This window comes from Arvicola amphibius, chromosome 2 (assembly GCF_903992535.2).
Source record: "Arvicola amphibius chromosome 2, mArvAmp1.2, whole genome shotgun sequence".
Taxonomy (NCBI): Eukaryota; Metazoa; Chordata; class Mammalia; order Rodentia; family Cricetidae; genus Arvicola; species Arvicola amphibius.
The window spans coordinates 35,488,025-35,513,930 of record NC_052048.2 but is presented as its reverse complement, the minus strand read 5'-3'; the positions used below and the strand labels follow the sequence as shown (position 1 = coordinate 35,513,930).

The window sequence follows — 25,906 nt, the reverse complement described above, 5'->3', positions numbered from 1 at the left end:
GGGGCTGGGTTTTCACAAAGGCCCAGTTAGGCCCAATCCCACTCTCTTTCTCTCTCTGCCTGAAACTTGCACATGACATGTGAGCTCTCAGCTACTACACCAGTGCCATGCCTGCCTGTCTGCCACCCCCATCCCCGCCATAATGGCCAAGGCTGCTTTGCTCTCAGTGTTTCATCACAACAACACAACAGTAATTAAAACAGTAAATCCAGCAACATTTCAAAGTAAAACATTAAAAAAGAATGTGGAGTTTAATTTTCAACTCTTCTACATATCAAAATAAAACTGTAAGAAATACTGTGCTATTTTTGCCTTCTCTCTTGAATATACAAACAGCAATTCCAAAGAAATATGAGAATTAATTTACACTATGAGCTAAACTAAAACTCCAATATAGTAAATGTATTGAAACTTGCCAAGAAGAAAGATCTGCAAATACCAGGGGAAACGTCCTTGCCTCCAAAACAAGTATCCATAGACAGTTTTGTTTTTTGTTTGTTTGTTTGTTTGTTTTTTCGAGACAGTGTTTCTCTATGGCTTTGGAACCTATCCTGGAACTAGTTATAGACCAGGCTGGCCTCGAACTCACAATGATCCGCTTGCCTCTGCCTCCCAAGTGCTGGGATTAAAGGCGTGTGCCAACACCGCCCAGCTCCAAAGACAGTTTTAAATCACCCATAGCGCTCCCTGTCCCTTCCCAGCTTGCACCCAGAATCCTCCCCCCCTCCCCCTGCCTCATCCTCCCGTCTTTGGGGCCACAAAATCCCACAGCTCAGCCTGTTTGGGCTCTGGGGACCCGGAATTGAGTGCACCCAGGCCGGTGGGAGGTCCCCTCCTTCATTTGACTGCCCGGAGCAAGGTAGGCCTTTGTCTGAGAGCTGCTTGGCCTGCAAGGGGACCTGAAAGTCTGCAGGAGGATCCATCGTTCTTTGGGGGGTTATTCTCCCCGGATACCGCCTCTCTCTCCCTGTCCCTTCCCAGCTTGCACCCAGAATCCTCCCCCCCTCCCCCTTCCTCATCCTCCCGTCTTTGGGGCCACAAAATCCCACAGCTCAGCCTGTTTGGGCTCTGGGGACCCGGAATTGAGTGCACCCAGGCCGGTGGGAGGTCCCCTCCTTCATTTGACTGCCCGGAGCAAGGTAGGCCTTTGTCTGAGAGCTGCTTGGCCTGCAAGGGGACCTGAAAGTCTGCAGGAGGATCCATCGCTCTTTGGGGTGAGTGAGGAGTGAGTGCCCGAACCGCGGCAGCTGCCCGGAGAGGGACCACCGACTCTCCACAACTCCCCCTGCCACCAGCACACTTCCTGCTCTTCCTGCAGGGGTTATTCTCCCCGGATACCGCCTCTCTCTCCCTGTCCCTTCCCAGCTTGCACCCAGAATCCTCCCCCCCTCCCCCTGCCTCATCCTCCCGTCTTTGGGGCCACAAAATCCCACAGCTCAGCCTGTTTGGGCTCTGGGGACCTGGAATTGAGTGCACCCAGGCCGGTGGGAGGTCCCCTCCTTCATTTGACTGCCCGGAGCAAGGTAGGCCTTTGTCTGAGAGCTGCTTGGCCTGCAAGGGGACCTGAAAGTCTGCAGGAGGATCCATCGTTCTTTGGGGAAGAGATGGGCAGGCGCCAATGCAGGAGCTCCTCCAACAACATGAAAGGCAACATGACATCACCACAAGCCAGACATCCCGAAACAACAAGAATTGAACACCCTACCCCAGAAGATATAGAAGAAACCGACATTAAACAGTACTTTATAAAAATAATAGAGGACCTTAAACAGGAGGTAAAAAACTGCCATAAAGAAATGGAGATGACAAACAAAAAGGTAGACGAAATAAATAAATCTCTCAAAGATACCCAAGAAAAACAAGAAAAACAAGAAAAAGCAATCAAACAGGTAAGGGAAACAGTACAAGACCTGATAAATGAAATGGAGGTATTGAAGAAAACACAATCTGAGGGACGACTGAAAATGGAAACTCTGAGTAAACGAACAGAAACTTCAGAGACAAGTATTTCCAACCGAATACAAGAGATGGAAGAAAGAATCTCGGACTCTGAAGATACTATAGAGGAAATAAACTCACAGATTAAAGAACTAAACAAATCTAACAAATTCTTAACACAAACATTCAGGAAATCTGGGACACCATGAAAAGACCAAACCTAAGAATAATTGGGGTAGAAGAAGGAGAAGAATTACAACTCAAAGGCCCAGAAAACATATTCAACAAAATTATAGAAGAAAACTTCCCCAACCTAAAGAAGGATGTTCCTATGAAGGTACAAGAAGCCTACAGAACACCAAATAGACTGGATCAAAAGAAAGCATCCCCACGCCATATAATAATCAAAACACAAAACATACAGAATAAAGAACAGATATTAAGAGCTGCAAAGGAAAAAGGTCAAGTAACATATAAAGGGAAACCTATCAGAATTACACCTGATTTCTCAATGGAAACCATGAAAGCCAGAAGAGCTTGGATAGATGTGCTACAGACACTTAGGGAACATGGATGCAAGCCTAGACTATTATACCCAGCAAAGCTTGCATTCACCATTGATGGAGAAAACAAGATATTCCAGGACAAAAACAGATTTAAACAATACGCAGCCACAAATCCAGCCTTGCAGAAAGTAATAGAAGGAAAATCACAAACCAAGGAGTCCAACAACGCCGACAATAACTCAGGCATCTAGCGACCCTTCACCAGCACAACTAGAAGAAGGGAAACACACAAACTCTACTACTAAAAATGACTGAAGTTAACAACCACTGGTCATTAATATCACTTAATATCAATGGACTCAATTCACCTATAAAAAGGCACAGGCTAAGAGACTGGATACGAAAACAGAATCCAACATTTTGCTGTTTACAAGAAACACACCTCAACCACAAAGACAGGCACCTACTCAGAGTAAAGGGTTGGGAAAAGGTTTATCAAGCAAATGGCCCTAAGAAACAAGCGGGTGTGGCCATACTAATTTCCAACAAAGTTGACTTCAAACTAAAATCAATCAGAAGAGATGGAAAGGGACACTTTATACTCATAACAGGAAAAATCCTTCAGAAGGAAGTCTCAATCCTGAATATCTATGCCCCTAATATAAAAGCTCCCACTTATGTAAAAGAAACACTTCTAGAACTCAAGGCAGCCATCAAACCACACACACTAATAGTTGGAGACTTCAACACTCCTCTCTCACCAATGGACAGGTCAATCAGACAGAAACCTAACAGAGAATTGAAAGACTTAATGGAGGTAATGAACCAAATGGACTTAACAGACATCTATAGAACATTCCACCCAAATAGGAAAGAATATACCTTCTTCTCTGCGGCTCATGGAACCTTTTCGAAAATTGACCATATACTTGGTAACAAAGCAAACTTCCACAGTTACAAAAAAATATTAGTAACCACCTGTGTCTTATCGGATCACCATGGATTAAAATTAGAATTCAACAACAATGCTACCCCCAGAAGGCCCACAAACTCATGGAAACTGAACAGTCAACTACTGACCCACACCTGGGTCAAGGAAGAAATAAAGAAAGAAATTAAAGTCTTTCTTGAATTTAATGAAAACAAAGACACAACATACTCAAACCTATGGGACACAATGAAAGCAGTGCTAAGAGGAAAGTTCATAGCACTAAGTGCCCACTTAAAGAAAACGGAGAAAGCACTCATTGGTGACTTAACAGCACACCTGAAAGCTCTGGAAAAAAAAGAAGCAGACTCACCTAGGAGAAGTAGAAGACTGGAAATAATCAAACTGAGGGCAGAAATCAACAAAATAGAAACACAGAAAACAATCCAAAGAATCAATGAAACAAGAAGCTGGTTCTTGGAGAAAATCAACAAGATTGACAAACCCTTAGCCAAACTAATCAAACGGCAGAGGGAGAACACGCAAATTAACAAGATCAGAAATGAAAAGGGGGACATAACCACAGACACAGAAGAAATTCAGAAAATCATTAGATCTTACTACAAAAGCCTGTATGCCACAAAATTGGAAAATGTAAAAGAAATGGACAGTTTTTTAGATAAATACCATATACCAAAGTTAAACCAGGACCAGGTAAATGCTCTAAATCGTCCTGTTAGTCGCGAAGAATTAGAAACTGTTATCAGAAACCTCCCTACCAAAAAGAGCCCAGGACCAGATGGTTTCAATGCGGAATTCTACCAGAACTTCCAAGAAGACCTAATACCTATACTCCTTAAGGTATTTCATAATATAGAAACACAAGAGTCACTGCCAAATTCCTTCTATGAAGCTACAGTTACCCTGATACCTAAACCACACAAAGACTCAACCAAGAAAGAGAATTACAGGCCAATCTCACTCATGAACATGGACGCAAAAATTCTCAATAAAATACTGGCAAACCGAATCCAAGAACACATTAGAAAAATTATCCATTACGATCAAGTAGGCTTCATCCCAGAGATGCAGGGCTGGTTCAACATACGAAAATCTATTAATGTAATCCATCATATAAACAAACTGAAGGAAAAAAACCATATGGTCATCTCATTAGATGCTGAAAAAGCATTTGACAAAATTCAGCACCCTTTTATGATAAAGGTCTTGGAGAGATTAGGAATACAAGGGTCATTCCTAAATATAATAAAAGCTATTTACAGCAAGCCGACAGCTAACATCAAATTAAACGGAGAGAAACTCAAGGCTATCCCACTAAATTCAGGAACACGACAAGGCTGTCCACTCTCTCCTTATCTCTTCAATATAGTGCTTGAAGTTCTAGCAATAGCAATAAGACAACATAAGGGAATCAAGGGGATTCAATTTGGAAAGGAAGAAGTTAAACTTTCATTATTTGCAGATGATATGATAGTATACATAAGCGACCCCAAAAACTCCACCAAAGAACTCCTACAGCTGATAAACTCCTTCAGTAACGTGGCAGGATACAAGATCAACTCCAAAAAATCAGTCGCCCTCCTATACACAAAGGATAAGGAAGCAGAGAGGGAAATCAGAGAAGTATCACCTTTCACAATAGCCACAAATAGCATAAGATATCTGGGAGTATCGCTAACCAAGGAAGTGAAGGATTTATTTGACAAGAACTTTAAGTCTTTGAAGAAAGAAATTGAAGAGGATACCAGAAAATGGAAGGATCTCCCCTGCTCGTGGATTGGGAGGATCAACATAGTAAAAATGGCAATTCTACCAAAAGCAATCTATAGATTCAATGCAATCCCAATCAAGGTCCCATTAAAATTCTTCACAGAGATTGAGAGGACAATAATCAACTTTATATGGAAAAACAAGAAACCCAGGATAGCCAAAAAAATCTTATACAATAAAGGTACTTCTGGAGGCATTACCATCCCTGACTTCAAACTCTATTACAGAGCTACAGTATTGAAAACGGCTTGGTATTGGCATAAGAACAGAGAAGTTGACCAATGGAATCGTATAGAAGACCCGGATCTTAAACCACAAACCTATGAACACCTGATTTTTGATAAAGGAGCCAAAAGTACACAATGGAAAAAAGAGGGCATCTTCAACAAATGGTGCTGGCATAACTGGATGTCAACCTGTAGAAGAATGAAAGTAGATCCATATCTATCACCATGCACAAAACTCAAGTCCAAATGGATTAAAGACCTCAATATTAATTTGAACACATTGAGATTGATAGAGGAGAAAGTGGGAAGTACTCTACAACAAATGGGCACAGGGAACCGTTTCCTATGCATAACCCCAGCTGCACAGACTTTAAGGGCAACATTGAATAAATGGGACCTCCTGAAGTTGAGCAGCTTCTGTAAAGCAAAGGACATTGTCACTAAGACACAAAGGCAGCCTACTGACTGGGAAAAGATCTTCACCAACCCTGCAACTGACAAAGGTCTGATCTCTAAAATATATAAGGAACTCAAGAGACTAGACGGTAAAATGCCAATTAACCCAATTAAAAAATGGGCGATGAACTGAACAGAGAATTCTCAACAGAAGAAGTTCGAATGGCCAAAAGACACTTAAGGTCATGCTCAACCTCCCTAGCTATCAGGGAAATGCAAATCAAACAACTTTGAGATATCATCTTACACCTGTCAGATTGGCTAAAATCCAAAACACCAATAATAACCTTTGCTGGAGAGGTTGTGGGGTAAGGGGCACACTCATCCATTGCTGGTGGGAATGCAAACTTGTGCAACCACTTTGGAAAGCAGTGTGGCGGTTTCTCAGGAAATTCGGGATCAACCTACCCCAGGACCCAGCAATTCCACTATTGGGAATCTACCCAAGAGATGCCCAATCATACAACAAAAGCATATGCTCATCTATGTTCATAGCAGCATTATTTGTAATAGCCAGATCCTGGAGACAGCCTAGATGCCCTTCAGTGGAAGAATGGATGAAGAAACTGTGGAATATATACATGCTAGAATACTACTCAGCGGTAAAAAACAATGACATCTTGAATTTTGCAGGCAAATGGATGGAAATAGAAAACACTATTCTGAGTGAGGTAACCCAGACCCATAAAGATGAACATGGGATGTACTCACTCATATTCGGTTTCTAGCCATGATTAAAGGACATCGAGCCTATAAGTTTGGGATCCTTGAGAAGATAATAAGAAGGTGAACTCCCAAAAAAGATATAGTAATCCTCCTGGATATTGGATGTAGACACGATCGCCAGGCAAAATTGGGAACTTGAGGGTTGGGCAAGACTGGGCCAAGGGAAGATGGGGAGAGAAAAGTGTGAAGGGGAGAGCGGGGGGAGCTCGGAGGAATGGGGTGCTTGGGATATAGGAAGGGTGGATATGAGAGCAGGGAAGCATATATCTGAATTTAAGGAGCTACCTGAGGGTTGTCAAGAGACTTGACCCTAGAGGGGTTCCCAGGTTTCCAGGGAGACGCCCCCAGTTAGTTCCTTGGGCAGCTGAGGAGAGGGAGCCTGAAAAGGCCAGTTCCTATAGCCATACTGATGAATTTCTTGCATATCACCATAGAACCTCCACCTGACGATAGATGAAGAAAATGACAGAGCCCCACCTTGGAGCACCGGACTGAGCTCCCAAGGTCCTGATGAGGAGCAGAAGGAGAGAGAACATGAGAAAGAAAGTCAGGACCGTGAGGGAACCTCCAGCTGGCGACAGATGGGGAAGGTGACTGAGCCCCACATTGGAGCACTGGACTGAGCTCCCAAGGTCCCGATGAGGAGCAGAAGGAGCGAGAACATGAGGGAGAAAGTCAGGAACGAGAGGGGTGCGTTCACTCATGGAGACGGTGGGACAGAACTAATGGGAGATCACCAACTCCAGTTGGAATGGGACTGATGGATCATGCGACCAAACCCGTCTCTCTGAGTGTGGCCAACAGCGGGGGCTGACTGAGAAGCAAAGGACAATGGCTCTGGGCTCTGATTGTTCTTCATGGACGGGCTCTGTGGGAGCCTTCTCAGCTTGGTCGATCACCTTCCTGGACCTGGGGGGAGTTGGGAGGACCTTGGTCTTAGCATAGAGTGGGGAACCCTGATGGCTCCTTGGCCTTGAGAGGGAGGGAGGGGAGGTATGGGTGGAGGGGAGGGGAGGGAAGGGGGAGAAGGAGGGGAGAGGAAGGGGAGAAGGAGGGGAGGGAGGGGGGAGGAGGAGGGAAGGAGATGGAAATTTTTAAATATATAAAAAAAAAAGAATAAAAAATAAAAAAATAATAAATAAATAAATAAATCACCCATAGCAGGAGACCACACATTAAATCGCTCCCTTTAAACATAAACAGTGCAGATTTTGCAAAAGCTGTTTTTCAGTACCAAAAGTCAATCTATTTAAGTGCATGAGGTACATAATAAGAACTGACAATCATTTATATTCATTTATATGTACAAAGATATTAAGTTTGTAATTTACTTTAAAATATTCTATGTAGAGGCTTTAAATGGTAGACAAAAAACTAGGATGGCTTGACAATTGGTTATATTGTAGGGCTGACAGCTGGTTACATTACATGGGTGAAAGGAGAGTACTTCCTAATCAACCTGCTCTTACCCTCCTCATTCAATCTCCCTCTACACCCACCTCAATCTCCCCTTTGTATCAACTTCAAATAATCCTACTAAAGTTTATTTAAATTCAAAGCAACTAGTTCACTTAAACAAAATAGTTTCTTTTCCAAGCACTGATATGTATCCGCCTCCTAAATTTTGTAGGGCTGGTAGAAACAATGTAAACAGTATCATCTGTGAACAAGAACTGTTTATCTCCTTGTGAGCTTACTAAGTCACAGTATAATAGGAAAGCAAAAGCATTTATATTCTATCCCATGCATTAACACAAGTACCTTTCAAGACATCTGGCACACTCTACAATCGTAAGAAAATTATACCATGGTGGGCACAAGTTAAGACTTTAAGCTATTTTCAGAAATATTTCTGATTCTGTTTAGGGTGTAGAGAACTAACAATACTATCACCCTCTCTATAATGACAAGGAAACACTAACAAGCTATCCAACTATAATTTTGCTTAAATCCATCAGAGTTAAAGTCAAGCAGCAACTACATATGCTAAAACCCAAAAACAGGTGGCAAGATTAGGAGAGACCATGACCATCAGGTGACAAAATGAAATGACTGTACATCTGAGTAAGATCATGGCTAAACTTTTTGATAGATTACAAAAGGCCAGGCGTGGCTACCAAGAAAACATAAAAAGGAAACAACAACAAAAACACAACTGAGCTCAGACACAGGGACATCAATGGCAGGCTGTTTCTACAGAATGTCAGCACTCCCATGTTTCTGCTACCTAGCACAATGAGATGGTGGGAGTCTCAGCTGCACATTCAGCCTCATAAACACTGCCATGCCTTCCCCTCATGTCAATCAATCAACGAGACAAAATAAATCTCCCCTCTTTAAGTTGTTTCTTCTCAAGTATTTGGTCACACCGAAAAGGAAAGTAACTAATACCAAAAAAATTAGTACAGAACAAGCTGGGCTTGGAGGTGCATGCCTTTAATGACAGTTTTTGGAAAGAAGAGGCTGGTAGACCTCTGAGTTCAAGACCAGCTTGGTCTACAAAGTGAGTTCCAGGAGAGCCAAGGCTACACAGAGAAACTCTATCTTGAAAAACAAAACAAACAAAGAAATCAGCACAGAGGGGCTGGAGAGATGCCTTAGTGGTTATGAGCACTGGTTGCTCTTCCAGAAGACCCAGGCTTGATTCCCAGAACCCACAAGGCACTCACAACCATTTGTAGCTCCAGTTCCAGGAGATTCACTCAATACCCTCCTATGACCTCTATGGATGGACACACGTACATAAACACAAATAAGTAAATAAATAAGCAAATATTTAATATCTTAAGGAGAGGGGAGGGAGGGAGGGAGGGAGGGGAGGAGGGGGGGAGAGAGGGAGAGAGAGAAAAAGAAAGAAAGAAAGAAAGAAAGAAAGAAAGAAAGAAAGAAAGAAAGAAAGAAAGAAAGAAAGAAAGAAAGACCAGTAAAGAAAATGGAGTCACTGTGACAAACGGCCATTGGTTCACTGGCCTTTGGAAGTACCATGCAGAAGGACTGTGCGAGAGTGTGAGGCTGCAGGCTAAAGTGCTAGAATCCTTTAAGTGCAGTTTGATAGGCCATTGGTGGGAAAGAAGAAGAGCAGAATGCTGAAATGTGGACAATGAAGACTGTACTCAAGAGGTTTCAGAGGGCAACAAGAGCTCTACTAGACCTAGGACAAGAGTAGAGGCCATTTGTGTAATACTCTAGCAAAGAATCTGACTGCATTCTGTCAGTCTTGACTATGTCAGTAGGGCTGAAGTAAAAAATCATGGATTACTTTGCTTAGTGGAGGAAATCTTAAAATAGTACAACATTGGGGCTATGGCATGGCTACTGTTCAATGCAGCTATCCTAATTCTCAGAAAACAGAACAGAAAAAATATAAAAAATGTACAATTTGAAAAGAAAGGAGCTTGAACCTGGGTAAAGCAGTGGACAGAATTGTAGTGTAGCAGAAAAGAGCTCTAACCACAAAGGCACTGGAACAGGGATGAACTTGTGGCTATTACCCAACTCATTCAGCTCAAGGACACAGAGTAAATAGACAGTAGGCAGATGTATGGAGACAACCATACCTGGGAGGAGGGGATTCTAGGATTTTGACCGTAATCTCAGGAGGCATTTTCACTTCAAAAATTTACCATACCATGCACTTTTCTGTTTTTACATCACTCTTCATTTTTTCAAACATAAGGCAATTCTAAATGTTCTTACCTATAAAGAACTCCAAAATGTATGCATGGTCAAGTGAAAACAACATGGAGAATACTGACATTTTTATGAAGCAGTACCAACTAAGGATGTCTGTTTATGTATAATAATCATAATGGAAATATCTAAGGAGTTCTAAGTGCTTGCTGAGGTACTTGATAGTTTGAATGCATCCTATCACCTCAAAAACATTATGCAGCATGTAGGATTATAATCCTCAATTTACGGATGAGAAAATTAAAGTACAGAGATATGACTTATTCACAGTCATCAGCATAGACTAGGAGGACTGTAGACCTCCAGATCACTCTTTATCACCATGCCACTTCTGGAAAGATACTCAAAAACTGGCAATAGTGATTCCTCTGAGAAGGGAACTGGGGCCAGGAGACAGCCTGAGAGGATGATGGCCTTAGCAGTGTTCTCCAGGTAGCTCTTGAAGGGATTCACCTGCATATCTTACCTGCTGCCAAAAAGGTACTTATTAAAATTCTTTCTGTGGTTTATAATCTCTGAGCCACACACTTCTTTATCCAAAGACGAGAACAGATGTATTACTGTACCTGATTTAGGATGCAAAGCATCACATTGGGAATTATACATGTGTACAAATTCTTGGTGCCTTTTAATAAGCTGCTGTTTGTTTCCTTGAATAGATAAGCCATACTGTTTCAACTTTTTCTTTAAATCACGATCAGAGAGCAAATTATACACAGTTTTTGGCAGTGGCTTCCTTTTGTGAGCAGAACTAAAATAAAAAGAGAGAGAGATCTGAGGATTATTGTGAATTATCAAATATTCTCAATAAATAGTAATTTGCCTTCCCAACACCTGACTGACTACAAAAATAGTTGAGCCATTAAGATAAAAAAGAAGAAGATAGGGAGATAGTTTAGTCAATGAAATGCTTGCCTCACAAGCATGATTTTGACCTCTGGCATCCATATAAAAAGCTGGGGAGGAAAAAACAGCATCCTTAGAGCTTGCTAGTCAGATAGCCTAACTAACCAGCAAGGCCATGTCCCAGTGAAACTCCGTCTCAAAGAACAAGGTAGAATATACTCCTGAGTATGACACCCAGGGTTGACCTCTATCTTCCACACACATGCTAACACACACATACAGCCCCTACACATGAACATGCATTACCCACACCCACACTAAGGTAGAAAGATGGGTGGGTGTATCAGCATATGCATTCTGAGTAGAGGTTCAGCTCTATGGGCAATTAGGTGTATATTAAACAGTTGTCAGAGCAGTCTTTACAATTGCAATCATTTCAAAATGACAACAGCAAATTAATAAGATGTTAAGAGTAACAAACAGGGTTTAAAATAAAAAGTTGAAAAAAAAACAGCAAAAAAATGTTCAAAAAGCTGAAGCTTCCCAATCTTCAGGAACCTCAGAACTGCCAGGAGAGTGTAGACTAAATGCAAATCCTCAGTCACTTTCTCTACAGCACCCATCCACATGATGCAGACCTAAAGTGGAAGCTGAAAGTCTTTACTTTCCAGTTTCCTAAGGTAAATCTGATGTTGTGGTCCAAAGGTCAGACTGAGAGCGCTATTACAGTCAAGTAGAGATACAACAGTTCTACTCACACAATGACCATTTTCTAGCTAAATTATCTCTTTTATGCTCTGTTAGTAAAGCCTGGAAAGCCAGAAATAACTACTTAATTATAAAAGGACCTGAAAACCTCCACAGAGTATATTTTTCCAAATTGTTCTTATAATGACATTCAATTGGGCTCTACAAGATTGATGACATTATGGTAAAATAAAATCACAGCAGGTAGTATCAACTGAATCATTCTGCAGTGTTTATGGCAAACACAAAGGGAGGACCAATTCATTAAGTCTCTAACTAAAACATTTATTTGATCAAAGACAGACAATAACAACTATGAAATTCTAATAAACATCATAAGTGTCCACTGGCATTTACAATGAAAGCAACATCAGATATCAACCATCTCTGTCAAGAAGTGAAACTATGGGGGCTGGAGAGATGGCTCAGCGGTTAAGAGCACTGACTGGCTGCTCTTCTGGAGGACCCAGGTTCAATTCCCCAGCATCTACATGGCAGCTCACACCTGTCTGTAACTCCAATTCCAGGGCTTCTCTAACACCCTCACACAGACAAACATGCAGGAGAATACCAATTACCATAAAACAAAAACAAAATAAAGAAAATAATTTGAGACTATGAAGTCAGAGAAGCATTTCCCCAAGCATGGCATGATACTTATCTTTTCTATGCTGACTCAGTGAAGTGGAATCACACACGTCAGAAGTCTCAGAACTAGACAGCTATAGAAAGAGTTCTGCTCTGAACCAACCGACAGTTCTACATAGGGTGGTGAAAGGGTTACCAGCCACACCCAGAAATTGACCTTTTAGGGTTGTAAAAAGAGACCTTAAGACACAGAGACTTTTACGTGACCAAACCCCAGGCCAGTATAAAACTAAGAAGATTCAGCTCCATGTTTTTCTAAGTGTGCCTGAATAATGTCGTAAAAAAAATGACTTGTGAGTACAAAAACAAAAAACAAAAACAAAACCCTTGGAGTAAAGGAGGTACCTTGAGCAAGGACCTTCAGTCTACTAAGAGTGACAAAGTTCTAAGTTGCACTGGGGACCAAGCTGGCAGGACTGTCTGAGCAACCAGATTTGGAACACCACTGGACACAGCTAAAGAGTTAGAAGAATACAACAGATACGTCTAAAAAGAGAACAATCTAAACAAGATCAGATCATTCATCATTGCCAATTTCTTACTCTTCAGGAAGAAAATACTCAGCTTTTCTACTCCCAACTCTGGAAAAAACAGAAGGAAAAAAGCAAGTAATAAGATGCTAATGGCTTAGCAGTCATCCTGGAAGCTACCAGTTTATATTATTCCAAATTCCCCCTAACTAAGCAACATAAACATCTAAATTCCATTCCCATCAGCAAACTTGTAGATACAAGAAGGCAGTCCTTGTAAGTACAGGACTGCCCAGGCTTGGAGTCAAGTACAGTCTGTGCTGTGAGTTAGCAACACAACACTACCCTTCAACATCAGCCTTTGTAAGATTCAACAGCAGTCTGTCCCTTGAAACCTGCATTCACTCCAAACTTACACACACACAAAAAATTGAGTGGCACCTTTTTAGTTTTAATAATTAAATCAGTAAGATGGCCTATCTTTGGAGAGAATGCTTTTAGGAGAATACTCTTCAAAACAGATGGAACATACATAAGAGCCAATCATTCTCTTCCTCCCACTTTCCAGGCATCACTATATCGTCAGTCCCGTTCTCTTTTCCACAGCTCTCAATTCCCACCGATTCTCTCCAACTTCCCCAACTTCATTCCCTGTGCTCACCACTATTCTACTTACTGTCTGACAATGGCGGAAAGACTGAGGCCTGTACACTACTTTCCTTGACCTTGCTGCCCATGCCGCTCCCAACTACATTTCTCTATCATCACCTAGACTCAAACACGACACTTCTTCCTTACTGTTTTTACCAGCCAGATTCCTGAAGCCCTACAATTTAACTTCAATAAAAATATCACTCCTTGAACACACATGTGAACTAGTTTTAGATTTGGAAACCTTGATACACAAAGGATGCAAAGCAGCACAGTAGTCTGGATACAAATACTGACGTTACAACTTATTAGTAATGTCATCTCTTGATGTTTTGTGAGTACATTCCATACACACTCTCTAGCAAGGAAGGAAGAAATAGAAACATGGGGCTGGAATGTCACTGTGTAGCCTAGGCTAACCTACTTCTCAGTAGTCTATGCTGCCTTTGATTCTCCTGTCTCAGCCTCCTGAATGCTAAGATTGCAGGCATACACCACCATATCCAATTATAAATATTCTTCTGCATCATTTTTACATATGTAAATAGAACAGGCAATTCAAAAACTAATTTTTAAAGAAGTTCACTAGGTACTAGGTTTTGAATTCAATTATGAGCTCTATATAAATAGTCAGTCAGACAAAAATATAGTAAGTTTGATTTAAATTAATATTTAAGATATTAAATTTCTTTTAATTAAATATCTATTTAAAATACTAAAACATCCTAAGAATTAATGAAAGATTTTACATGTTCCAAATTCAAGCTGTCCTTGCTTTCTTTGTGCAAGGCCTTTGTGTGATAGTTTGAGAATTCTAAAAACAAAGTGAACTAGTCTCTGTGAGCTTGAGGCCAGCCTGGTCTACAGAACGGCCAAGGCTACACAGAGAAACCCTGTCTCAAAACAACAACAACACAACAACAAGAAAAACAAGTGATTCTAAGTCAGTAGTTTCTCTAAGTCATGATGTAGCAGTTAGCAAGCACTGATCCGCTACTGACATATGGCAGAGTGTGAGCTGAAGGAGGAACAAGAGTGAGGGATGGAAAGGTAAGCAGGGTTAGAGGAAAAATCAAACAGGAAGCACTAGTCACCAGGACAAAAGGAGTCCCGGTTTTGATTCACGTCTATAAAGCACAGAAGCACCCAGACAAAGCAGGTCAGCAGCTAAGCCCAGCTTTCTTACCTTCGAAGACTCTCTTTCTTCTCTCCACGTGACAAGCAACTGTCTAAATGCTTATTGATGTGATTTTCTGAAATGCTGACCTCACAAACAGGACAAGATACTGCATTTTAAAAAGAGAGAAAGAAAGGGGAAAAATAAACAGGCTGGCACAGACAGAATCCTCGGTAATCTGCTCTTAGAAAAACCCACAAGGCACAGAAAGCAGGTAAAACTGGTTACTCATAACTAGCTACTTTGTGGGGTGTCACATAATCAGAATGCTAGGCCTAGAGACCGCAAGTAAGTTTGGAAGTTAGCTAATTAGAAAATGCTTTAGTTACAATTTTGCTACCAAGGTACCAGCAAACCATAATGGTGAGCTTTCCCAGGCCCTAGGACGATCTTACTCTAGAAGCAATCTCAACAACACTGTAAAGAGATTACAACTATGAGTAAAACTAAGGCTTAGCTGGTTTGTTGCAACCTGGCTGAACTTACTGACCGCCCTGCTCCCTGGCCAGGTTTGCATTATTAAAACTGCAGCTTCACGGAGTTGCAGTGAATGTGGAGGTACCAGAATCCACAATGGGTAAAAAGCAGTGGCCAAAGAAGGGAGACTTGTGGTATCACAGTCTCTAGGCTCCCTACTCTGATTTTTAATAGAACACAGAGAATTTTATCTATTTTATATGCTATGGTTCATTCTAAGATTTCATTTGGGGAGAAAAAAAGTTCTACAAGAGTTGAAAACATGTCCCAATGAAATTAAAAACACAACAGCAAAAACCACAGAAAGTGGTCCAGATTGAGATGTGGTATGAGATACATGTAATCAAAAAAAAAAAAAAAAAAAAAAAAAAAAGACCCAAACACTACTATTGGCCTTCGCCTGTGGGCTGCAAGGGTTTGCTAAAGACACACATTCCTAGTAAAAGATGAGTCCATAGAGATCAGTCAGGGGCTTTCCAGATGAGTCTTCCCACAAGAATCCTGGCTCTGTCGTCACGAGGCCACTCTGCCCCACTGCAGCATGGAAACCTCAGCGATGATATGTAAACACAGGAGGAGTGCATGCTCCAGCAAACCTGTCTTTACCATACACCAGCTCTGGTTTTCAGTCACTCTGTCAGTCTATGGGTGCACTGTACAAAGAGTGAGATAACATTGGCTTTGGAGACATTTGGGAGGGAGAGCTAAGAGATAAGGAGGGTTACCGAAGTACATGTCATATGCCAAAGGACATTAAACTACAAGCAGAATATCAAGGAAGTATTCAAACTGTGGTATAAAATGGAGGCCTCTTTAAGAGTTAACTGGAACTGGATAAGGTGAGAGGGCTCCAATCTAAAAACAGAAAGCTATCACGAGAAGCATTAACTACTAAACCATTTCACTTCTGCATGAATCATCCTGATTCTATTCTATGAAAAAAACAAAAAACTCTACCTCTAAGCACTGACTGCATCATGTCTGAGACATAGTAAAGTAAATCCTGGTCTATGCCTTCTTACTCCCCCTCAAAAACGCTGCCTGTTAAGCTTACACCACGAGAATGAGATTTCCTTAAGTATGAAAAGGCATATATAAAAATGACTTCCTACCTTTATTTTCCAGTTTCATGGTGGATGTAGAGGGTGTCACAGGTCCATTAGCATCCGAGGGACCAAGTACCATCTTTCCCTCGAGACTTGTCTCTTTAATCTCAGCAGAGGTGCTTATCTCCTTTTGAGGGCTATACTTCCTGTCATTTTCTTTTCCTGTCTCTCTTATCAGGAACTTGTCCATCAGCCTGCTCCCCTGTTTGACAGGGTGTTTGGTGGCTTCAGCATTATGCACTTTAGCAACAACTTTCTTTGAGGTGGAAGACACAGGAGATATGGGTGGTGACTCTAAAGCAAACTGCAACAGGCGAGTCCTTGAATCACACAAAAAAAGGGGGGGGAAAGATTGGAAACTATGATGTCAAATTAGACATAATAAACTGGGATCTTCCCAATTAACACTTGTTTCTCTAAAACACAAAATTCATGCTGCAATCACAACCAAACTAAAGAGTTTCTTTTAAAACAACAAACAGAGCAATAAATCAGAGTTAAAAGGTATTTACTAGGACTTCAAGTATATTGGGTTCTAGTTGCTATGAGTCTTCCTCTACAATGGCTAAATAAAATCTGAAGAAATACATGAAGCAACAGTATCACTACAGCACAATCAGCACAGAAGTCTGATCCTTAGTAGAAGAGACACATAAGTGACCTGACATTGCCCCAAGATCTTCCTTCACTTGGAAGCGTTTTTCATGGATTTGCATATTGAACTGACATCTAAGCAGGAAAAGTGATCACCTGGGCAGAGGTGATGAGCACTGGGGACACAGGGTGCTTAGCATATGGGAGTCACGAGAAAAAATCCACTCACCCATCTACAATCATCTCCGGGGTACACAAAGACAAAAGCCCCCCACAGGGGTCTGGTAGGAAAAAAGACATTGGTAAACAGATGGCAGAGGCCGGTGCTGGAAAGATGTTTAGCTTAGCCCAGCCAAGGTGTAAAGCAAATACATTCATAAAGACACGGGAATAGAAGTGAGATGTCACAGAGGCTTAGGGAAAGGAACACTGTGCATTGTGTTTTCACACAAATGTGCATTCATGCATATGTGTGTCTACTTCTATATGTGTAAATCTCATGTGTATGCATGTATATATGTGTGTAAAACTAAAATAGAATATAATAATACATTGCTCTACCCTTAATGGAACAAAAGCAAGAAGCTGGTAATTTAGTTGCTTGTCAGACAAAATACACTATCTTCAAAGAAAGATTTTGCAGATTCTACAACATTTGGTCCATAATGTTCACAAAGAAAATAGCTACTAATCAAGCCATAAAATATTCAAAAGAAACAGATGAGAGGTTTATCTTTATTATGAAGTACTATTGAATTGTATCAAATGCATTTGCGCATTCACTATTATTATATACATCTTTCTACTTTATTTTGCTAATATAGTTACATTAGTTTGATGGGGAACCTCCTTCAGCCAATGGCCTTTGAGAGGCTGGACCAGGTTGGACGTAGCCTTGGGTACCAAAAATTAAGCAGGTCCAGCCACACTCTCATTCTCTCCCTGCTTGCCACACCTGAATGTTGGATTCTGTCCCTGTTCCCCGTTATGATCTGTGAGTTCCCCTTTAATAAAGAACCCCTTTTTATACCATATCCAGAGCTAGTCTGGGATTATTTTAGTCACATTTCCCCCAGTCTGGCTCATTCCCCTTTATATGCTGCTCAACGTGGGAACGAGTCCATGCTTACCAGGAGCCCACCACCACACCCCGCGTTAACCAGCTAGGTCATGTTTCTCATCCACAGCCCACCTGCCACTGCCTAGGATTCCAACTTTCCCCACAGCAGTCCACCATTCTTTTTATCACACTGCGATCCACGCGGCATTACATCTGCCAACTGTGTGGCTCACAACTGACAGAAAGCCACCAAAACTCTCTCCATGTACAGAATTGCATTAATTGTCCTTAATTACTGTTCTTAATTTATTAAGCAAAGCATATTTGTCAGTATCAAAGTAGGCAACAAGCACGAAACCAAAGCGAGATTGTTCACGGCTCCTCATGTCTCTCTACCACATTGTTTCACCACATGGCTCCAACAATAACACCTGCTGGCCAATAAAGACTATTACACCTATTCACAAATTTCCTAAAGGATAATAGAGTGAATACATGTGAGCTATTATTTATAGACAATTTACACTGGTATAGATTCTTGTATATTGATACAAATTCAAACTATATTTGTTATATTGAATATGCTATTTCTGTTTACAATATTTGCACACCTATGCAAAGTTATTTTATCATATTGCATGCATGCATGTTTCTACCTCTGTTTAAGACACTTTGTATATTGATACAATTTTAGAATATGTTTATCATGTGGCATTATACATTTATACCTCTGATCAAGAGAGTTATACACTGTTTACATTTTGAGGTCATTGTCCTCATTTGCTGCACAGTTTTTTAAAGATATTTAATATTCTAATATGAAGTCTTTAAGCTACATAGGTATTAAGTATTATAGATCAATAGGTATCCATGTTTGTAATACTTATAGTTAGACTAATCAAGTTCTTTAGATACACAGACTGTATTCTGCATAGATAGGTAATCTTCAACCACTTCAAAGAACTGTAGAATATGGCATTTAAATAACCTAGGGATCTGTTGGCGTGAGACACAATTGCTCCTGGCAGCACTGATCTATTCCCAAGAGAATGTTGAGCACCGAAGACACTCCACTTGGAGCTTGTTTTCTTGGCAAAACTGACCTTTGGGCAAGGAACTGCCCATGCCTCAACCACTGACAAAATACACGGTGTCTGGACAGGACAAGCAGGATACGAGAAAAAAAAGACTGCAATACCTTTCCAAGACAGGGTAAGACAGTTTTGAAAATATTCCTGCCTCTGAAATGGTCTGTCAGTTACTCTAGGCCTTAGCCAAAGTTGGTTGCTCCAATGCTGCAAATGACACTTTTGCTACCTGGGGATTGCCCAGGTAGCCAGTTGTCTCTGTCATCTACTGTACATTTTGGAAGGTGCTTGATTGCACTTCCTGCCTACTCAAGTAATATTAGCTCCCTTCTCAGGTCTTCGATGGGGCTGAAGACTAGAGATAGTCATAGTTACTTTCCTCTTATGGCTTAGCCAAGCCATTTCTAATACAAGACTTAGACTCTTTAAGATAAAATAATTATTGAAACATTTAGCATATGTTTCATGCCTAATATTATTTATGCTGGTTAATTCTAATTTTTATACTTGATATCTGTTCTTATTGTATATAGTTTTGTATTAGGTTTAAAATTCTCTTATTTAGATAAAAGGGGGAGATGATGGGGAACTTCCTTCAGTCAATGGTCTTTGAGAGGCTTGACCAGGTTGGGTGTGGCACCAGGTACCAAAAAGCAAATGGGTCCAGCCACACACACTCTGTCTCTCCTGCTTGCCATACCTGGATGTTGGATTCTGTTCCTGTTCCCCTGTGTGATCTGTGAGTTGCCCTTTAATAAAGAACCCCTTATTATACCATATTAGGAGCTAGCTTGGGATTATTTTACTTGCATTTCCCCCATCTGGCACGTCCCTCTTCATTATTTGATTTTTCAATGTATCTTAAATTTTTATGCCTAGGTTTTACTGTTTTGTCAATGATTTGGGGATTGCTTATGAAAGACTACTGAAGTATAGGTTTCCTTCTTTTTTTTTTCCCAAGACTGGGTTTCTCTGTGTGGCCCTGGCTGTCCTGGAACTCACTCTGTAGACCAGGCTGATCTCAAACTCACAGAGATCCACCTGCTTCTGCCTCCTGAGTGCTAAGATTCTAGAATTAAAAGCAAGTGTCACTACCACCCAGTTGGAGTATAGTTGTTTTCCTTTCCTGCCTGTCTGGGTGTATCAAAATTCTGCTTCTTTCTTTACCTTCCTCCTTCCTTTCTTTTCTCTTCTTTCTATACACAGAGTCTCGCTATGCAGTCCTGGCAGGCCTAGAACTCACCAATCTGATAAAAGTTTATAAGAAAGAAAGGAAGGAAGGAAGGAAGGAAGGAAGGAAGGAAGGAAGGAAGGAAGGAAGGAAGGAAGGAAGGAAGGAAGGAAGAAAGAAAGACAGACAGACTCACAACCAGTCCCAATCATGAGTGATGACAAATGAGACATCTCCCCCAAGACTGAACAAGACACAGATTTCTACCACCAATAACTCTCTTAAAACTGCAGAAAATGTCCTGAGCCAAAGGCAAAAATAAAAACAGGAGCCAGGGATAAAGAGTATAAAAATTACAAAAGGAGGGCTGGAGAGATGGCTCAGTGGTTAAGAGCACTGCCTACTCTTCCAAAGGTCCTGAGTTCAATTCCCAGCAACCACATGGTGGCTCACAACCATCTAATGGGCTCTGGTGCCCTCTTCTGGCCTGCAGGCATACACACAGACAGAATATTGTATACATAATAAATTAATAAATATTAAAAAAATTACAAAAGGAGAAAGAAAAATATTCATTTCCACAGGAAAAGTTAGGTACAAAGTAGGTAGGGAGGGCAGTCATTATACTATCTTGCCAACTTTCATACAAATTTAAGTATCTCCCACAGTTTAAAAAAGAAGATTAAAAATAAAGAAAAGCTAAGCCAAGGGTGATAGAACATGGCTATAATCTCAGCATTCAGGAGACTGAAGCAGAAGATTCTAACTCAAGCCCAATTTCTGATACATAGTGATGCTGTGTCTAACAAAAGTCAAGAAAAGGAGGGAGGGAGATTAGGTAGAAGGAGGGAAATTGGGGAGAAGAAAGGAGAAGAGGAAGCCAGAGGGAAAAGCAGGAAGATTAAGGACCTTCATCTTAGGGAGGAAATAGAAATTTAAAAAAAAAAAAAAAAAAAAACAGAGCCATCATCTCTCTTTCCTTCCAGTCTCTGGAAGGTTCTGAGAAAGCTCTCCTCTCATAATCACAAAGGACAGGAGACAGTATTCAACCACAGATGAGATACCACCGATCTTTTCAGCATACTAGTGATAAGTTTTTGCCTTTAATCCACAATTCAGATGAATTTAATTATAATTGGCTTTGTTATTTCAAGGAACACCAACAAAAACTATGGCTGACAGTAGCAAAAAGGTCACAAAAAACTGTTCTTGGAGCTAAAATTAAAGTCTATTAACTTATTCCAGTACCACCTACTCTTGCCAGAGAAGCAGAATAGAAAACAAATTCTATACTCCATGAAAGTTACAAAATAAGTGGAAAAGCACAGACTTATACAAAATATGTGAAAAGTGATAATACAATGAAACCAAAGGGCTAAGAAAACAGTTTTTTGGTAGAGAGATGTCCTAGCATGTGGAAGGCTCAGAGTGCCAGTCCACACAAGAAAAACTAAACTAAAACAAAATAAAATAAGATGCAGCCAAGCATAAGAAGATGAAGTAAGTATTCTTTATAGCTGGTCAGAAAGCCTCATTAAGAAGGTAACTTAGGTAACTTATGAGAACTGAGTTCAGAGAAAGTGGGTCTTAGCCAGGCACCACCTGGGCAGACAGTGGTTCACCTACAAAGAACAGCAAGCACAAAGTCTAGGGTAGATGCAATTAACATAGAGAAACAAGAAGGCCTGCAACTGAATAAAAGGCAAGCCTGAAGTCCGAAAAGGAACAAGACGGCAAGGCAACCAGAGGACTAACTCAGAAAGGACTTGGGCTCCTGCTCCAGTGAGATGGACAGCTCAATCATTTGGATGTTAAATGCCTGAAGGCCTGAGTGCTAAATGGCATTAGTTTGGGAGCTGCTGTGGATCTTGGATCTAATTTAAAAGGTAGGTCACAATGGGATGCCCTTAGGCCACTGGAGCATGTCCTAACACAGGACTCTGGGCACACTCCTTGTCCTCTGTCCCTCACTTGGAATGCCAGCACTTGTTCCAAAACGTCCTCACTAAAGTCATGTAAGCCCAGGCCTCCCAATCTTGGACTGAAAGCTCCAGAAGGACCAAAGTCCTTATAAGGTACACAGTTTGGGCACTTTATTAAGATAAATCCATAAAACTGCCTAACACAAGGAACTGCCACTAAATGGCTTTACACATGACCCAAATGTTTGCTTTAAAGGAGTCACTTTAGTTACTACCACCAGGAAGGATTTTAGGAGAGCCAAAGTAAAAAATATCCAATTAGGAATGATCACATTCCAGTAGGATGCACTGACTGGACCAGATTCTAGACAGTATGGAGATGACAGACAAAGCCTTGGAAAGTATAGTAAAGAAGATACAGCCAGGGAGACTTATTAATGGATCAACAAATTAAGTAGTAATAAAAGAGAGTTCAGGAAGACACAAAAATCTTTAGCTAGAGTAGTGAAAAGGGTATTTCCAGTACAGGGCCAAAGAGACAGTAGGTAAAAGTGCTTGCCGTATAAGCTCCACAACCTTAATTTTGGTGCCCAGAAGTCATGTACAAGCCAGATGTAACAGCACAAGCATCTGAAATCCCATGGTGCCCCTGTGGAGAGATAGGAGGCAGAAACAAGACAAATCCCAGACACTCAGGAGCCAGCTAGGCTGCTTATGCAGTGACAAAGAGATCCCACCTCAAACCAAGTGGCAAAGCAAAGAATGATACTTGATGGCTGTCCTTTGACCTCCATGTTGTTGGTTTGGTTTTTGTTTGTTTATCTGTTTGTCTGTTTTACTCTTTGGGGTACCCGCTGCCCAGCTCCCAAATAATCACAAAGAGACTTATTACTTCTTATGAATGCCCAGCCTTAGCTTGGGTTATTTCTAGCCAGCTTTTCTTAAATTATTCCATCTACCTTTTGCCTCTGGGCTTTTATCTCTCTATTTCTGTATATCTTTTCTTTCCTTCGTATTCCATGTCTGGCTATGTAACTGGCCCCTGATATCCTCCTCTCCTAATTTTCTTGCTCCTCTCTTTTCTCCCTCTCCTTCTATTTATTCTCTCTGCCTATTGGCCCCACCTACTATTTCTCTCTCCTGCCTAGCTATTGGTCATTCAGCTCTTTATTAGACCAATCAGGTGTTCTCGGCAGGCAAAGTAATACAGTTTCACAGAGTTAAACAAATGCAACATAAAAAAATGCAGCACATCATTGCATCATTAAACAAATACTCCACAGCATAAACAATCATAACACATCTTCACCTAATATTCCACAACACCTCCATACACATACCATGATACCATGACCAATGCTGCACACGTCAGAGGGGTATGGAACAGAGAAGAATATCACAGTCCCCTTTGCATATGTTAAGCATCACTTACAACACTTAAGGATAAATATGAAATAAACTGTTGACAAGAGTATGAGGTTTGGGAGTAAAGTCTGTTTGAAGACTTGAAAAACAATAAAACAGACAACATCTAAAACCAAAAAATTGTGTGATTCATATACCCTAAAATAAGTTGAATGAAAACTATAATTTCTAAACTGGTATTTACATTTAAACAGAATTGGTTACTTTCCATCACTCATATGAGTTCTTATCAAAGTGATCTGGCCCTGCAGAACCTAACAGCACTCATCACAGGCACTCAGATATCTCACGGACAGATTATGGACTTTTAGAACTAGAAAGACTATCAGAGAGGAATCAGCATTTCATTGTACAGATGGGTAAATAAAGTCCCAGGTCTAAGGCATTTAGTTGGAAAGCATACAGATTAGATCTCAGATAGCTGACAGAGTCCAAAAACTAGCCGTCACAGGGCATCTTGCTCTGAATAAATAGCCGTTACTCAACAAGTATAGAAGAAGCTTGCCAACTTGTTAACTACACAAGTAACCTCATCTCTTTAGAATGTGGTCAAGAATAAAAACTCACAATATGTCTCAGGTGCATAAGTCATTAAGGCCATATAATGAATTTAACTACTCCACTAGAGTACCTACAAATGTTTGTTCTGATGTGAAACATACAAACAGCAGTTTAGAACCATCTAATGAAGAAGACAGCGGTCACTAAAGCACATTCTCCTTTTCTTTTTATGTTACATGCATGAGTTTTTACCTACATATATCTGTGTACCTCGTGCATGCAGTACACTAGAGGCTAGAAGAAGGCATTGAGTCTCCTGGGACTAAAGTTAGAGACCTTTTATGAGCTGCCATGTGGATGCTAAGAATCAAATCCCCGGGCTCTGGAGAGCAGCAAGAGCTCTTTCTCCAGCCCCTAGAATGCATTCTTAATAGCACTTTAGAGCATTAATGTGTGAGATGGAAATGCACAGTCGTAAAAGGAAGCTGGTGTTGGATTCCTCTGTAGCAAGTATGATCACAAAGACCTGTATATAACTCTCATCTGTAATCCCATCAACAGCACCATTTATTTTTACAGATGAAGACACAGGGGTCAAAAGTGTAAATCTCTTGATTGTGATCATAACTAGAGAAATAGAACTGGAGTCCAGTGCTGCAGCACAATTAGTAAAAATCCAGAGACAGAAATTGGTGTTCAACCTGAAGGTCAGAAAAACAAAACAGCCAGTTATTGTCTCTTACCTCTACCTCAGTCCAAAATGGTGATCCTGCCTCCAGCAATCTCAGAATGAGACTGACTGAGAGCTGTCTCCTCCCGTCTTATATTCCTCTAGTGCTCTGATCAAAGGCTCGCACCACTACCGTCCGGTTTCTATGGCAGACTAGTGTGGCTACTGGGATTAAAGGTGTGTGTCACCACTGCCTGGTCTGTATGACTGATCAGTGAGGCTGTTTTACTCTCTGAACTTCAGGCAAGCTTTATTTATTAAAATATCACTACATAGTGCCACCTGAATGCAAAGTCAGCATGCTGTAAATGACATCACAACCACATCAACCACATCCTGTTTGTGAGATGCTAAGAGTATTATCTGCTGTAATTGTCATCTAAAATGCTTTTGTAAATTCTCTGACAATTTCAAACATGTAAAACTGTACACTGACCATATTCACCTCCCTTACCCCCTATTAACCCTGCCAACTTCCTCAGAACTCTTTACCACTTAGGGCAAAAATAATGCTCTCCTTTCAAAACACAACAACAAAAAAATCTAAGTAAACTTTTGTTCAAAAGAGTAGATTAAGAATTTCTTCCCAACCCCTTGAGAAATATCCAATAGGAGCAGATGGCCCAGATATCTGAGTTCTATATCCAGAACAGATTCAAGACTACTACTGCCTGAGATGATCAAGCCTCTCAAGATAATCCAGTCAGAACTTGATCATAATTCTAAGGGTACCCATAAAATTATCAGCACCCCTAACCAGCAGGAAGTAGCCTGGAAAACTACGCCCACATTCCTAAAAAATGTACTATGGATATTTTCCTTTGTTTAGAATGTTGGTTACAAGTTGTCATGGATAATGGTCAGGAAAAAAACTAAACAGAGGATATCAGATTCATAGTTGTTGTTTTTTTTAAAAAAAAAAAGGGGGGGGGGTTGCTGTGGGGCAACAGTCTTTTATCCTGTCACTTGTATTATTTTTAATACAGTAGCCAGGCAGGAAGTATTAGCAGGGTGACGGCAACCAGGCAGGA

The 25,906-nt window shown here is 40.8% G+C and overlaps 1 protein-coding gene across 1 annotated transcript in view; it reads right to left on the bottom strand.

Annotated features, from left to right (window-relative positions):
* Rad18 (RAD18 E3 ubiquitin protein ligase) overlaps nt 1-25,906 on the bottom strand; it is a 95,077-nt gene that overhangs the window by 55,546 nt on the left and 13,625 nt on the right. Inside the window, exons 5-7 of the mRNA XM_038320437.1 lie at nt 16,391-16,704; nt 14,811-14,910; nt 10,829-11,013 (exon numbers count right to left, since the gene is read on the bottom strand). Of these exons, the coding sequence (XP_038176365.1) occupies nt 10,829-11,013; nt 14,811-14,910; nt 16,391-16,704 (599 nt within the window). The remainder of the gene's footprint in view (nt 1-10,828; nt 11,014-14,810; nt 14,911-16,390; nt 16,705-25,906) is intronic.